The 15,898-nt window shown below is 34.4% G+C and overlaps 1 protein-coding gene across 10 annotated transcripts in view; it reads left to right on the top strand.

Moving 5' to 3' along the window:
- The window catches only part of COP1 (COP1 E3 ubiquitin ligase), a 273,107-nt gene that overhangs the window by 209,064 nt on the left and 48,145 nt on the right, over positions 1 to 15,898 (top strand). The window contains exon 19 of one of the 10 annotated variants that reach the window (XM_067728720.1): positions 10,751 to 11,148. The exons of the other annotated variants lie outside the window; for them this stretch is intronic. Within the exon in view, the coding sequence (XP_067584821.1) occupies positions 10,751 to 10,765 (15 nt within the window). The 3' untranslated portion in view covers positions 10,766 to 11,148. Of the gene's footprint in view, positions 1 to 10,750; positions 11,149 to 15,898 lie in introns of those variants that run through there. 10 annotated transcript variants of the gene reach the window in all.

Genomic DNA, 15,898 nt, shown 5'->3' with positions numbered 1-15,898 from the left:
CACCTTGGTGTCTCATATAATGCATTATGTTTATGTATACACAGGTAAGTTTTTTTAAGTTTAAAATATAAATTGATATGTTATATACATTTTCTTTTTTGCTTAGTATTGCATCACCAAAGGAAACAGGCATTTTAGAAAGTAGTAATTGAAATGTCACAAATGGAACAGTAATTGGAATGTCACTTCATGCTGACATGATGTCCCCTGTGTGCCCATAGCATCATGTGCATACCTCTGTTACAGCATTATCACATTATCTCTATCTCTTCTCCTATAGGACTGGAAATTTCTCCAGAAAACACACTGTGTCTCATTTTCCTTATTAGTCACATGCAATATAGACTTAGTAAACATTCAGCTGAACCTGGTATTGTATTAGAAGGAAAAAATTTGATGTAGGGAAAGGAGAGTGGCCTGTATGTATACCTAATTAAATACTATTTCAGGGTAGAATTTCTCTCTACAAAATACATTTATACAAGAATATTTAAACACATTCAGTTAACAAGCAAGTTGCACTTCTAGGTTGCCCAAAAAAACAGTTTCCTCAAACTTGTCATTTATTTATACATTTTAAAGTGCAGGCTTTCTCATAAGTTATATGAAGAAATAATCGTTTTTATTGTCTTGATTTTGTAAACATTAGTCATGCATTAATGTCATCTTTTTAAAAATAGCTTTTTAGGTACTGACTTGGTTTTAGTTTTGACACCAAAAAATTCTACTTGATGGTTACTTTAAGACATCTGTTTAATTAGGTATATTTAAGCTATCTTGTTTGCAGTTCTATTACTCAACTTCAGTTTTGGCAATGGCAGACTAGGTGATTTGGACCAACCCTCCCGCTAAGTAGAAGTGGAAAAGTTAGAGTATTCAAGTATTCAATATATATATTTTAAAAACCAAAACCTGTTTTAAGTCATTGGAAAGTAAACAAGATAGAAAAGAATTACCAGTCTAGGAATGTGAGCCTGGCTTTTGAGTATTCTTTTCCCCTGGGAGCATTTGCCAGTTTTGGTAGAATGGCTGAGCACTTATGGTAGCTTCATGGGGGCACAGGGAATGCAGTCTAGTGCTCACCACCATTTGGGTGAACTTACCTTGGTTTAGGTCCCCAAAGGGCTCTAGTCTAGGGTAAAGCAGTAGAGGATAAGCCCCCAGTGATTTTGCAACTCAACTTCAGATCATATCAATCCTGAGTAAATTGAGGTGATCTTAGATTGCTAGTGTTAACAAATGCAAAATTAAATCCTCTCTGCAAGAAAACCTTCTAAAGAAGATCATCTCAGAATTTTATGTTTTTCAAAATTGCAAATATAACTAGGACACAACAAAAAATAAAGAGACACAGGAAAAGCCAAGACGACATGATTAAATTTAGTATAAGCATTGAACAATAGAAACAAAATCACAGCAGCTCTGGATATTATAACACATAGCCTGAAAATAACCATGCTGACAAGATGAAAGACAAGGTTGAAAATTTCAATTGGGAAATTAAAAGTATTTTTTTTTTTTTTTTTTTTTTGCGGTATGCGGGCCTCTCACTGTTGTGGCCTCTCCCATTGCGGAGCACAGGCTCTGGACGCGCAGGCTCAGCGGCCATGGCTCACGGGCCCAGTGCTCCACGCCATGTGGGATCTTCCCAGACCGGGGCACAAACCTGTGTCCCCTGCATCAACAGGGGGACTCTCAACCACTGTGCCACCAGGGAAGCCACTAAAAGTATTTTTAAAATGAAAATTCTAGAACTAAAAAAATATAATTACCAAAATTAAGAACTTAGTGGATGGGTTGAATGGAAGATAAGACACAGTTGAAAAGAGAATTAATGAACTTTTAGGAAAGTTAGAAGAAAATATACAGAAGGAAGCATGGAGAGACAAAAAATGAAGAGATGGAGAGATGAAAAAAAAAGAGAAAGGAGATAGAGGTTGAAGTAAGAAAGTTGAACATATTCAATAGGAGACCTAAAAGGAGGGGAGAGAAATAATACAGCCAAAGCAGATATTAGAAATCATTATTGTTGAAAGCTTTACAAAATTGATGAAAGACAGTAAGGCAGAGATTCAATAAGCCTTCATACCCCAGAGAATAAATGACTTGAAACCTACATTGTGAGTACAGATTTAATATCAGATCTGGACCCTGAACAGACCTAGGCCTGCTGAAAATCAGACCTTGGGTCTGCCTTCTCATAGCACTCTTCTGTGGAAATAAATTAAGACAAATAAGGAATGTTATGTGCTAAGAGCTAGTTATTTCTTAAATTTATTATGAACCCTCATCTGTATTGCCTCTGGACTGAGAGAATTGTGAGTTGACATGTTGGCCTTACATCTATGCAATGAGAGCGATACAAGACTGGCAGGAAACCAAGGCACACCTCTGTATTGAGGTGAACCACCTGCACTTCAGCTGTCCTTGGCAGCTGTGCTCACTCTGTGTGGTTTGATCTAAGAAGCTGTGCATGTGAATACTTGCTTGGCCTCCTGATGAGTGTGAAGATGCTGTGCACGCTCAATATCCTATCTTATATCCTTCTATAAAGCTAACTAGCTGCTAGATTAAAACTAACTGCGCCTGATCCTGTGACCCCTGCTGGTGGTGGGACACATCATAGTGAAACTGCTGAAAATAAAATACAATGGGGGATTCTTAAAGGAAGGCAGAGAACAACTGTCTTCAAAGGATGAGTAATTAGACTGACAGCCAACTTCTCAGTGAAGCAGCAGAAATCAAAAGATAGTGGAGCCAGATCTTCAGTGTGTGAAGGAAAATACCTGCCAATCTAAAATTCCATATCCAATGAAAATCTTTCAAGACAAAGGTAAAATAAAGACATTTTTAGATGAATGAAAATGAAGATTTTGCCACCAGCAGACTTACACTAAAGAAAATTTTAAAGGTAATTCTTAAGGCAGAAGGAAAAAAATGCAGAAAATGAAGACAAAGGCAAGACATGCAGAAGGGAATGGTAAGCAATAGAAATGGTAAATATGCAGTAAATCTAAATGCATGTCGACTGTATAAAGCAATGATGTCTTGTTGGACTTAATACACACATAGAATTAAGTACTTGACAATAATAGCATAAGTCAGAAGTATAAATGTAATTAAAATGTTCTCAAGTCCTTGTTTTGTCAAGGAAGGTGGCAAAAGAACTAATTAATGTTAGACTGAAAGGATGCATATTGTAGTTCATAGGATGACCCTCAAAGTAAGTTCTTAAAGTATGCTACCTAGACCAAAAGAGCAGCATCACCAGGGAACTTGTTTATTTCACAATAAAAAGATTAAAAGTTCTGTAACTCACTTCAGTACCATTCCAGATTTAACTTAAATCTGACTTTTATATAACTGTCACTTTGATTAGCTACAAAAAATAACTTCATTCCCTTATTTTATATGAGGCAGAAGGAGTGAGACACTCCTTTGTTCATTTATTCAGCAGATACTTAGTATGTGCAGTCACAGTTCTACATACTGGAGATAAACTCAGAACAAAACTGTAAGAAGTTCTGGCCCTCTTAGGAGACTCAGAATATTATGTGCTGGAGCAGACAAAAAAAATACATATATATGAAGGTGACAAGTGCTTTGGGGAAAAACTAAGCAGGAAAGTGGGATGGGGGTGCTAGAGTAGGGAGTTGTAATTTTCAATTGGTGGTGACAATGCCTTACTGAGTAGCTGAATTAGAGCAAAGACTAGAAGGAGATGAAGATGTATACCATATTTAAATGTAGGAAAAGAGTATTCCAGGTGTAAACAGTAAACAGTTCAAAGGTCTTGAAGTAAGAATGCGATTAGTGTTCCAGGAACAGAAAGAAGGCCAGTGTTGCTGTACTACAGTGGTCTAGGTGGGGAGTAGTAGATAATTTCAGAGCAGTGAAGAAGAGCTGTTTCAATAGAGCACGTTTACCATTGTAAGGATTTTTGTTTTTCCTGGGAGTTGGGAGCCATTGTAAGATTTTGAGCAAAGGAGTGATACAATATGACTTAAATTTTTTAAAAATCAGTTTGGCTGTTTTGTAGAGAACAGACATAAGGAATCAGGAAGGCTGTTGTAATAATCCAGGTAAGATTAAATAGTGGTGAGCCAGTGAGAAGTAGCCAGATCTTGTTCATATTTTGAAACTGGAATAAATAGAATTGCCAATAGATTACATGTGGAGAACGGTAGAGAAAAGTCTAGGATGACACTGAGGTTTTTTCCCCAAGCATCTATAAGAGTGGAATTGCCATTCCTTAAGATGGAGAAGATTACCAGAGGAACTGTCTTATGGGAGAAGATCAGGGGAGAAGACCAGGAGTTGACCTCTAGACCGGCCTGATTTGAGAGTTACTAAAAATACTAAGTGGAGATGTCAATTTTGGATTCACAGGAAAGTTGTGAACTGGTTAAGTTTGAGGTATTACTTGCCGTGTAAGTGGACCTGCCAAGTTGGAGTTCACAGCAGATTGTGGGGCTAGGCATATAAATTTGGTAGCTGTCAACATATGATATTTAAGCAAGAAATGGGATAAGATCTCTCCAAGGGAGTGTAATCAGAGATTAGAAGTAGTATGAGTACGTTATTTGAGGGTACTTCAATGTTCAGTGATTTAGGCAATGAGGAAGAATCAACAAAAAGACCGAGGAGTGGTTATCAATAGTAGGAAAACTGGTGCCTGGGAAGCCAAGTGAAGAAGGTTTTTCAAGGAGGAGGAATTGGCCATTGATATGAAAGTCTAGAAGAGAGAAATCTATAGGGACTAAAAGTAGATTAGTGGTTACTTAGGGCTTAGGTGGGCGAGAGATAGGGAGATGATAGCTAAAGGGTACGGGGTTGCTTCCTGACATGATGAAATATTCTCAAATTGAGTGTGGTGATAGTTGCACATATCTATGAATATACAAAAAAACCATTGAATTGTACACTTAAAATGGATGAATTGTATAGTATGTGAATTATATCTCAAGCTGTTTTAAAACAATAAAAAGAAAAGAAAGCAGTAATGATAAAATTTGAATATCTCATTTTGCAACCTAACCAATGGATCTGAGCATCCAGCTACAGCATCACAAAGAGAGAGACAGATGCCATACATTGGGCCTCCTGAAGGAGGGGACCCTATGAAGTCAACTCAACCCATGTTTGATTAAGCCTCTAAACCTAACCACTTACAGGAAATACAGAGGAAAAAGGAACATGGTAAAGAACCATGGTAATGAAGCGGAAAAATCCCCAAGACTATCAGAAACTGTTAAGCAATCAAGTTTCTTCAACACATAAATTGCAAGGGAGAAAAAGAGATGAAAGGAAACCTATAAATTAAAAAAGAGTTATAAGACATGACAACTAAAAAGAAAAAAAAGTAGGAATTGGTTAAGCTTTGTCAGATGCTACTGATACAAGTAAGATGAGCAAAAAAATGATAGGAGTGGTAAGACAAAAGTTTGACTGGAATGGTTTTAAGAAAGAGAGGAAAGGGAGACAGAGATGGTGAAGTACAGAGAACTGTTTTGGGGAATAAGAAAATAATACAATGTTTAATCTCACCTAGATTACTTTTTTAAGACGTGAAATCAGTAGCCAAACATTTCATTGTCTTTCTATGCTTTATTTCTGTCCTACCTAATTTTGATCACAAGAAAGAGGTCAGTTTAAGGGCACTTATGAAATAGGTTAACTTTGAAAGTCTTTTTAGTGTTTGAACGTATATTAGTGGTATATCAAATCTACTGTATGAATGAATAGAAAGCATAAAACTATTCAATTAATGATGGTATAAAAATTGCATGTATCTTTATGTTACCATTTATGGTAGTGATTTAGTCATAGGGAGGGAATGAGAAATTAAGAATGAGTGGTAGAGGAAGAGGCACAAATACAAACAGATGTATTCTCTTAAGACAGTATGTTGGTTTTATAAAAATTTAGGATATTTTCCTGCAGATTAAATTTTTGTCTAGCCTTGTTTTTTCCTGTAATCTAGATACATTTATTTTTCTTTTTGGCTACTTCTGGCTGAAAATGAACCAGTAATCTCAAGTCCTGTTTTGAGTAATCAGCCAAGATTATATATAATTTCTACTCTTTTTATTTCTACCATTCTGCATATAAAATGGAAAGAACGCTATACACTGCCCTTTTTTAAGATACTGGTCAAGTTCATTGTGTTGCGTTTCTCCTTTTATTTCACAGTGCTGTGGAAGTTAGCAGGATGCTTCTCTCCCACCTTCACCTTTGCCATGTAGTCTACTTTTTCTTCTAGGCTTACAATATTTGCTTTTAATTACTTCTGTTTAAAGACAGAGAATATGTCTAAAGTTGTTTCTTTTAATCTGAGGGACAGTACTTTGTCCTTTCTCTTTTTCTTCCTAATACTTTCCCTGTTTCTAAAAGCAGTTTTGTTCAGTCACTTTAGGGTTTGCTGACAGTCTTCTGTCCTTTGTTCTTTAGCTTTGCTTGCAAAGGTAGTGGCTCCAGCATTTCTACCATTAAAGTGCCACAACCTCTTGTACCACATTTACTTTTCAAAGGAGTTTTAAGATAAGTTTTGTTTGAACTGTATTGAAAATGCTTCTTTTTAGAATTTTTTTTTATTTTACAACATAGGTCCTCTCTAGAATACTTAGAGATGGTAATAGTTACTCTATACTAATGAAAAATGCAGAATCCTTCATTTTATATTTTGTTTTTACTTTATTATTTTAATTCATTTGAAGATATTTTAATTAAACTTTAGTAATTTAGAATTATTGACATGTGGATATTCTGTTATTGCCAAATTCTTAGGATTTTAACCCCCAAGAGTAAATCTTATTTGCATTGCCTATTTCAGTTTTAACTTCATGATTTTTTTTTAAAAAGAAGGCGGAATTTGTGAGAAATAACTACTTGGAATACCACATATCACTCTATTTTTATTTGGGCTTTGGAATTTAATTTCCCCACTGCTTATTTTTTAAATATAGATGAAATGAGCTTGTTTAACTTGATGTAATAAAAGAAATTTACTATTCATTTATTTGAAGAAACAATTGTAAATTCTAAAACTGTGTACTTGAATGTATTATATCCATATATGATTGAACATACAAATACATTCCATTTGAATAATTACACTATCTTTGAAATAAGTGTAGTTTGCTTTTTATTTCCATATACAGCAGTCAACTATACTTTTGAATATAGAGAATGGTGGGCTATTAGACTACAATCTCAATTCATTTTGTGACTTTACTTCCTTGAAAAATACCTCATAATTTATTTTAACCTCTTCTGTCCAGATGTAGTAATGTTTGCTGTCTGCTACTTACTGGACACAGCCATTATCTGGATCATTAAAGTCTGTAATCAACAGTTCATGTTTGTTCTAGTTTCAATCTTTCTTTCTAAAGTATTCTATTTGCTCACAATTTCTAGCAGGTATTAATGTGGACTAACAAAAGATTTATTTCTTCCTTCCCTCCCTCCCTTCCTCCTGAAAGGCAGTAGTGATATGATTTGGATAATTCATTAACTAAGTAATTATCCTTAAACTAATTTAGAGTTGATTCAAAAAAAGTTTTTTGCAGCTTTATATTAGGAGAGTATGGAGTCAGAGTGAATCTCCCTGGCAAGTGCATTGGTGGAGAATAATGCGATCATCTTGGAACATTATCTTAGGTTTTGGGTTGGGTTTTTTTAATGATTATAGTAGCTTATTACTGAAAGAAACGAATACACGTATGTTTTAGAGAATTTAGAAAAACGAAAAACAAGAAAATATCAGATAACGCTTTTCCCAGAAATAACTAATATGAACATTTTAATGTAATTAACCACGTAATTTTTCCATTCAAAGGAACTTTTTTCCCAATAACAGTGAATCTTTTATATATTATCATGTATTGTTTACCTTTTGCCTTTGTCACGAACATTTCCCAGGTCTGAATATATTTTGTAAAGAGTGTTTTAAATGGTTCCATATTATTCTAGTCTAAGGATTTACCATAACTGGTATACTGTTGTTTTGTTGAAGATACTCATGTTTACTTTTTACTACTTCTTGAATATTTTTCCAATAAATCTTTAAATTTCTAATTAATTCTTTAGAAGAGAACTTGAGATTTATTAAATGGATAGCTTTATTCATATAGCTTCTGATTAAAACTGATAGATTGCCTTCTAGAACAATCTATTTCCATTTGGTCTTGCACTGAGAAAGTTCAGGGGTTTCAGTTTGACCATGCCCATAAAACATGGAATATAATGTCAGTATCTTTGCCAGTCTGAAAATTTCTTGTTAGTAAAATAATCTTCTTTAATCATTTGTTTCAATAAACAATTTTCTAAAACATTAACTTTTGATTTTTTACAAATTGTGTGCTTACATACTGAGAACTGGTTTTTTGTTTGTTTCTTAAGAAATTCTTGCTTGAAAAGGAAATACTATGCAACTGAGATATTGTTTTATAATTATAGTCCTTTGGCAATTTGGTATTAGTCATTTATATCTATTCCATTATCTCCTACACCCCACATCTACCTTGAAAGTAATGCTACAAAGCAAAGGTAAATTTGGGCAATATTCTTATTCTTTATTTCTGTCATGTCTTTTTATCATCACTGCCTTTATTCAGAGATTGGAAGTTAGGTAAAGGAGATTATATATGTTCTGTATCTGTGGAACAATTCTGTGGAATAATTCTTATCTGAAACTATTGGAATGAAATATAAATTAATTCAAGAATGCAAATTACTTTCTGTTAAGTGATCATGTCTGTGTAAAGGGACACCATATTTTTGTTGGAGGCAGACCTTGAGTCCATGATGACTCCCGCTGAGGCTGTTACATCGTACAAGATTATCTAGCCTTGGGTCACCAATTCTAAATAGATATCTAATGGTAAAAGGCAATGCTTGTAAATGACACTAAAGACTCTCATAGCTCTTCAAAAGTGACGTGTGTGTGTGTGTGTGTGTGTGTGTGTGTGTGTGTGTGTGTACACACATTGTATCCTCAGAAAAAGCTTTGCTTATTAAGGGTGGGTTTTTTTCTCTTGTGGATTGAAACACCAGAAGTCATATTGAAAATTTCTCTAACTCAATAGTGAAGGATGACAGGATAATGATTTCCCTCCTTTGAAACCAAATCCAGCAAAACTTAGCCTGGGAATTTGTTAACAATGTTATCACCCATACTGTACAAAGTTATAATTATATTAGGCAAGGGCATCTTTTTTAGTCAAATAGTGAAATATATTCTTTCTGTCCTTATTTCTAACAAATAAAACTTCATAAATGAAACATTTATTGTGAAGTGTTTTTAACTAAAACTTTGTGTTCTCATGGAGATCTTTTCTTCACCTAAATCTCTCATGATTCCTATCCATTAAAAATATTTCCTGAATGAATTAATACACTGCCTTGTACCGTTATTTGTGTTCATGTCTCCTATCCTCTGCTGGCTTGCAAACTACTTGAAAAAAGGCATCATAGTGTATAGAGTAAGAGCAAAGACTATGGAGCCACACCACTGAGGTTAAAATCAGATTTTCCACTTACTAGCTCTGTGACCTTGCTCAAGTTCCTTAACTACACTGTGCTTCAGTTTCTTCATCTATATAGTGCTAATGATAGTAATAACCTCCCTTTAGGGTTATTATAATGTTAAAATAAGTTAATGTACATAAAGGGTTTAGAATAGTTTTTGACCTATAGCGAAAGTTAAAGTGTTTGCTATTAGTAACATTCATTTTTAAATTACCACTAAGCAGATGGTTTTCACATAATGTATCATTAATATATAATTTTTGTAATGAAGGATACAGTCCTTCAGACTTGTCCTTTACCTTGTTTGTTGCATGATTAATTAAATACTGGTTTTTGAAACCAAGGAAATGCTGGAGTAGAGGTGAGAGATAAAGTGCCTGCACCTATGGAGGAATTGGTATTTATTACCGGTCCTTCCCTTTCTCCATTGCATTTTTGCTATTACACAATTCAGTCTTCCCTCAAAAAGACTTACATATCTGTTTTCCAATTTATATATGCTTTTATCCAAGAGATAGGCATCCCTCTCTGACTTACTAAACACTGTGTATAAAGCATCAGATTGCACTAAACTAAGGAAGCTAAAATATATGTGAAAAGCCAATCTGTGTCCATTAAAATGCAGAAGGCATCTATGATAAAATAATTATTTATCACAGTGATTCTCAAACCGACTGATAATCAGAATCACCTTGGGATCTTTCAAAAAATAAATATAACAAAACAGTTCTTTTCTTAGACCCCTGAGTCCATACTCTGGGGGAGGAGGGGAAGAGAGAAGAGATTTGTATTTTGAAAAGTTCCCCAGGTCTCCATAGAAAATTATGTGAACAGTCAATTTTGGAAACAGATGACTTATGTTACCACTGGAGATTTGTACACATGATAACCAAGAGGCATTAATGGTTCTCAAGCATCTGTTAAAGGGGGGATAATTATACTTACGAATATCTAATGTCTGTTAGATTTTGCTACTCCCTTACCCTTTTCAGGAAGAAGCACAGAAAAGAATAAGATGCGGTCTTTTTTCTTTTCTTTAATTAAAAAAATCTTCCTTTAATATATATTGATTTCCCACATTTATAAACTATTTCTCATCCTAAATTCTTCAGTGAACACTGAGAAGACAACATAGGAACTTCTTTTTCTTTCTTCTCTCCTTTCTTCATTTCTGTTTCTTTCCTTTTCTTTTATCTTTCCTTTCCTTTCTTCTTCCCTCTAGCTGGATGGTTTATAACACTTTAGAAAATTTTCCTGACTGGAAGAGGGCCAATCTGAATGAACTCTTGTCTGTCTTGGGCGTGGAAGGAAAGAAGATTCTGAGCATGGACCCTGACTTCCAGGAAGACTGTGGCTCCCGTCTTCTCCTAAGTGCCCCACTCATCCCTTAGTGTCCAGACTAGAGTGGGGTAGGGGAGTAGAAAATAGAGGAGACAAGAAGGTTGTGGAAAACTGAAGCAAACCTGTAATTTATCTCTTCTTTAAATCTACATCAAGTGTAAATATTCCTTAACCTTAAGGTGCACTACTGTATGGACAGTTCCTGTGAAAACATTTCTTGCATTAAATATTTTATGGTGAAAATGTAATGAAATCAACAAAATAATTTAGTGGGTCTGTAGGTCGACAGATATTTAAAATATTTCATTATTTTCATTTTTATATGTACTATAATGGAATTTGACTTATATTAGAATGGTTCTTATAATTTTTTTCCTCATTAAATACTTTTTTAAAAATAGTTTTTGTCCTGAAGTATGCCAATTTTGAAGAATAGAATCGACACAGATCTTTAAGCTACTTGGTTTTGGGTTTTGTTTTGCCATTTTTAAGGGAAAAAAGAAATATACTAATTTGAGAGTGCATTCTGAATTATGCCATTAACCTATAAATAATTTTCATTGTCATCCCACCATGTTTAAGAGTGTCCAAAATATTTTGAGATGGGAAGGAATTTAACTTTGGTATCTAAATATTTATCTTTTGATAATTCCTACAAATTTCCATAGCAGTAGTGAAAGGAAAGAGAATGAATATTGGATATCATTTCCTTGACTTAAACGTTTTTAACGAATACTACTTGAATTGGTTTCATATGCTGAAGTGTATATATGAAAAAATGTGATTATTCTTTTCTAACTGAATAAAAATATATTTAACAATTACTTAAAGCAGAATTAATCAAGGGCAGCAACTGTTTAAGAGAAAAGTGTTTCCTGCTAATTCAAACTTGCATCTTATCTGGGGAAAAGAAATATATTTTTGTATTTTACTTCCACAGTCTCACATTAATCTCTGTTGTTCTTATGACAGTCTCCTATATTGATATGATCCCTACAGGGGTTTGTGCCTTTCGTATCTCTTATTACTCCATTGTATCTTAAATCCCATTTTATGCAGCATTTTTCCACTTAAAGCCATCAGAAGTAGGCATTGGCTATTCCCAGAATGGTAGAAAAGTTATTACTACTGAACACAGGAATAATTTGATTATGTAGAAGAGTCAGTCTATTATAATTGCTGTAAAGAAGCCATTTAACTTTGTGCCTTGTTTAGTCCTTTTTTTTCTGTAGATAAGAAGATCAACTTCGATGAAAATATAGATTCTTTATTTGAACTGTGATAGCCAACCATAAAATGAAGATGAGGTAGAAGATAAATCTAAATCATTTGGTTTTAATGACAAAGTATTTACACATTGTTGAGAATTAAATAGGTAGGTAGTTATGCTTGTATTTGCCTTCAAGATCTTTGACTCTCTGATGAAAGTAGGAAGCTTTAGGGATAGATTGTATAAAACATCAATCTGACTTCAAGATTCAGTTCCATTTTGTTAATTTGCTGTTTTAAATCCTAAGTATCTAGAGCTATGGCTTTGTGATTCACCACACATATCTTTGTAAGTTGCTTTCCAGAGATTGGGAGAGAAGAATAATAGTAGTTGTCTTTTCTTTTCTTTTCTTTTTTTTTTTTTTTTTTTTTTTTTTTTTGGTGGTACGCGGGCCTGTCACTGCTGTGGCCTCTCCCGTTGCGGAGCACAGGCTCCGGACGTGCAGGCTCAGCAGCCATGGCTCACGGGCCCAGCCGCTCCACAGCATGTGGGATCCTCCCAGACCCGGGCACGAACGCGTGTCCCCTGCATCGGCAGGCGGACTCTCAACCACTGCGCCACCAGGGAAGCCCTGTCTTTTCTTTTAGTGTCTTTTTATTTCTCACAACATTCCAAACATTGGTTTATTTTAGGAGACCCAAGAGTTTATCTTTTAAAAAAAATTGATAAGAATTATTTTATCTCTCAAAAAAAGTCTTTATGGATTGTATGGTAGTAGTATCACCTGGTAAATAAGAATTAAAATACTTTATTTCGTGCCAGAGTATCTAAATATCTTTGTCTAGTTTGAAATATGTAACTGAATATATATAATCCCTATTTTTAGCAGCCAAGAGTCATTTAAGTTTCACAAATCATACTCGTGAGCCCTTATAATTTTTTACTAACCAAATTTGTAGTTCAGATGATAATCCTTGATGTTTGTACTAACGGAAGACTGTAGTGGTTCAGAGTAATCCAAAATGTCAACTAATAAGAATGGATAATTGATCTAGAGATTTATTTGGGTATTTACATTTGAAAATATTTTTATCTTATATTTTGAAAAGAATAAAATATAAGAGGCTTTATGCCTCTTCCAATTAATAAGTTAGCCTTGGAACTTCAAATTTCAATAAGGAATCTCTAAGGAATATTTTCATTTCCTCAAAGTTTCTGTTTTATAAAGGGTTAAGACCTTTTAATTCTATGCCTTTTACATTTTGCGGGATTTTAAAGATCTGACAACTATGTTTCCCTTCATAATGGAAAGGATAAGTTATTGATAGCAAAACAAATTGTAGGTTCCTTTTGGGGATTTCACTGGTCTTATTGGTAGGGAAAAGCCTGGTTACCCTGTAGATTTTATATTCTCCATCAGAGTACTCATCATTTTTAAAAACCAGTTTTCAGTCATTCTGTAATGAAGCAGAGTGAAGAAAACCACTTAATTTTGACCAGTGTGTGTGTTGTTCTATATATTTAGTGTGTGCTTTTACTTATTTCTCTTTTTCCTTTTCACTTTATCCTTTCCAAATCATTATTTTAGGGATATGGAGAAAAAGATCACTGTTCAAGGTTAATAACTTGGAAGTTTTGGGGTTTTGGTTTTTTTGTTAGTCTTTGTGTAAATGTCATTAACTTTCAACATACTCATTTAATACAACTAATGTGGGGGAAAGATTTTGTTTTGTTGATAATATTAGTAAATTGTTGGAAGGTGTATTTTTTCTATTGGATGAGGTTTATCAAAAACATAAGTTACTTTTGAGCTTTTTACGCCCTGTTTTTTAGATGTAAGGGTTTTCATCAACCTAAGTTAAGAGTGAAACTATTGGCTCGGAATAGATGCGAATAAACCTTTAGGAAGAGATTCTCTCATAGTTTAGGTGCCATGTTTCTTACTAATTGATAAGTGGCAATTACTTTTTAAAATAAGCATGAGGTTTTTTTTGTTCTTTGCATGAACAATTTGCGTTTGAATTACTGTGCAGTTTTCTGGGTTTTTTTGGGTTTTTATTTCCGGTGCGCGGGCCTCTCACTGTTGTGGCCTCTCCCGTTGCGGAGCACAGGCTCCGGACGCGCAGGCTCAGCGGCCATGGCTCACGGGCCCAGGTGCTCCGTGGCATGTGGGATCTTCCCGGACCGGGGCACGAACCCGTGTCACCTGCATCGGCAGGTGGACTCAACCACTGCGCCACCAGGGAAGCCCCTGTGCAGTTTTCTTTTATTATTCTTGTTAAAATATACAAGTTATATATCAGTAGAGTCAAAAAAACTACAAGCTTCCTTCTCAGCCTGTTGTAATGTATAAAGTAATGTCTGACAAAGCAGAAACATTTTCAGCACTTGGACCCTCCAAATCCAGTTATATCTTATTCAAGAAACCTAATGACCTTTCTTAGCCCTTAACATCTTTGCTTCACAGTGTTATGTATTTCTCCACTAATCAAAACTTTTACAAAATAGAGAATAGGGAAACGACCTGTAATTCTACCACCTGAACAGAACTGCAGTTAACGTTTTGATGTTGTCCTTTCAGTTTTCAGCCTACAATTTTAATTTTACAGTATGTACAGGTATATTTTGTATCTAGCTTTTTACATCTAACTACATCTAAGCATTTTCTCACCTTGCATCATAATATTAGTAGAAAGCATTTATATATACTATCAATTACTATTTGTCTGTTACTATTAAACACTTAGACTACCTCTGATTTTTTTCTCAATTCTAAGTTTGTGCTGTTTTCAGACATATTGTTTTTCCGCTTTTATCTGGTAATATTATATTTGTAATATAAAATCCCATAAGTGGAGGGAAAAAACTGGAACAAAGTGTTCAGATATTTTTTTAGCTTTTAATATCTATTATTATTTTGATTTCCAAAAAAGGTCAATTTTTAAACTGCAATTTCCTTTAACTGTGCTAACACTGGTTTTTAGGGAGGGGAGATGATGGTAGGAAAAAGAGAGATGATTCATGTGTATATGTTTATATTTTCATGTAGCTCAGTCTTTGAGATCTGATCTCTAGGTATAAACCTTGGTTTTGTCACTAGTTATGATACCTTAGGAAAATTCCTTACCGTCTCTGAGTCTACTTCTTCATTTTTGCAGTGGGTTAATATGAATATTTAAAGTGTTGTTAGGAAACAAATGAGATCATGCACATGGAACATTTGCATATAGTAAATAAATGGTAGCTACTGTGAGTAATAAATTAATGTGTAAAATTTGGGAAATTAACATTTAGGTATCTATCCTGTTTCAGTATCTTGCTTATTACTATTTGCATAAGTTATCCAAATCTATTCCAGGTATTTCTAGACAGAGGGAACAGCATGTGCAAAAGCTTGAGAATATGGAAGAGTGCAGTGTGTTTGGAGACTGCTAGTACTTAACGACATAAGTGGAATGAAGTGAGAAATGGTAGATTAGGAGGAGTGATTTTTAAGGGTCATTCTAGACTCTGTTAAGAACCTTGAATCTTATCTGTGCAATTGTAAAGGACTGTAGAAGAGTGACTGACTTCAATTTTTTTATTTGTAGTTTTAGTTTAGTTAAAAAAATACCCACAAAGGTAGTGCTAGCAGAAGTGCATACCGTAGGCTAGAATAGAATGGCACTGCTGACAGGGTTTTCCTTTCGGTTCAAGAATTTGGAAGATAGGTTTGAGCTTAAATTGGCAAGATCTACTGTTTCATTAAAGGGATGATGCCTCTAGGTTTATAGCAATTAATTAGCTTTTTTCATTTTAGGTAAGTCACTTAACATGTTT

The sequence above is a fragment of the Pseudorca crassidens genome, chromosome 2 (assembly GCF_039906515.1).
Source record: "Pseudorca crassidens isolate mPseCra1 chromosome 2, mPseCra1.hap1, whole genome shotgun sequence".
Taxonomy (NCBI): Eukaryota; Metazoa; Chordata; class Mammalia; order Artiodactyla; family Delphinidae; genus Pseudorca; species Pseudorca crassidens.
The sequence above is the reverse complement of the archived record's forward strand: the minus strand, read 5'-3'. Positions and strand labels throughout refer to the sequence as shown.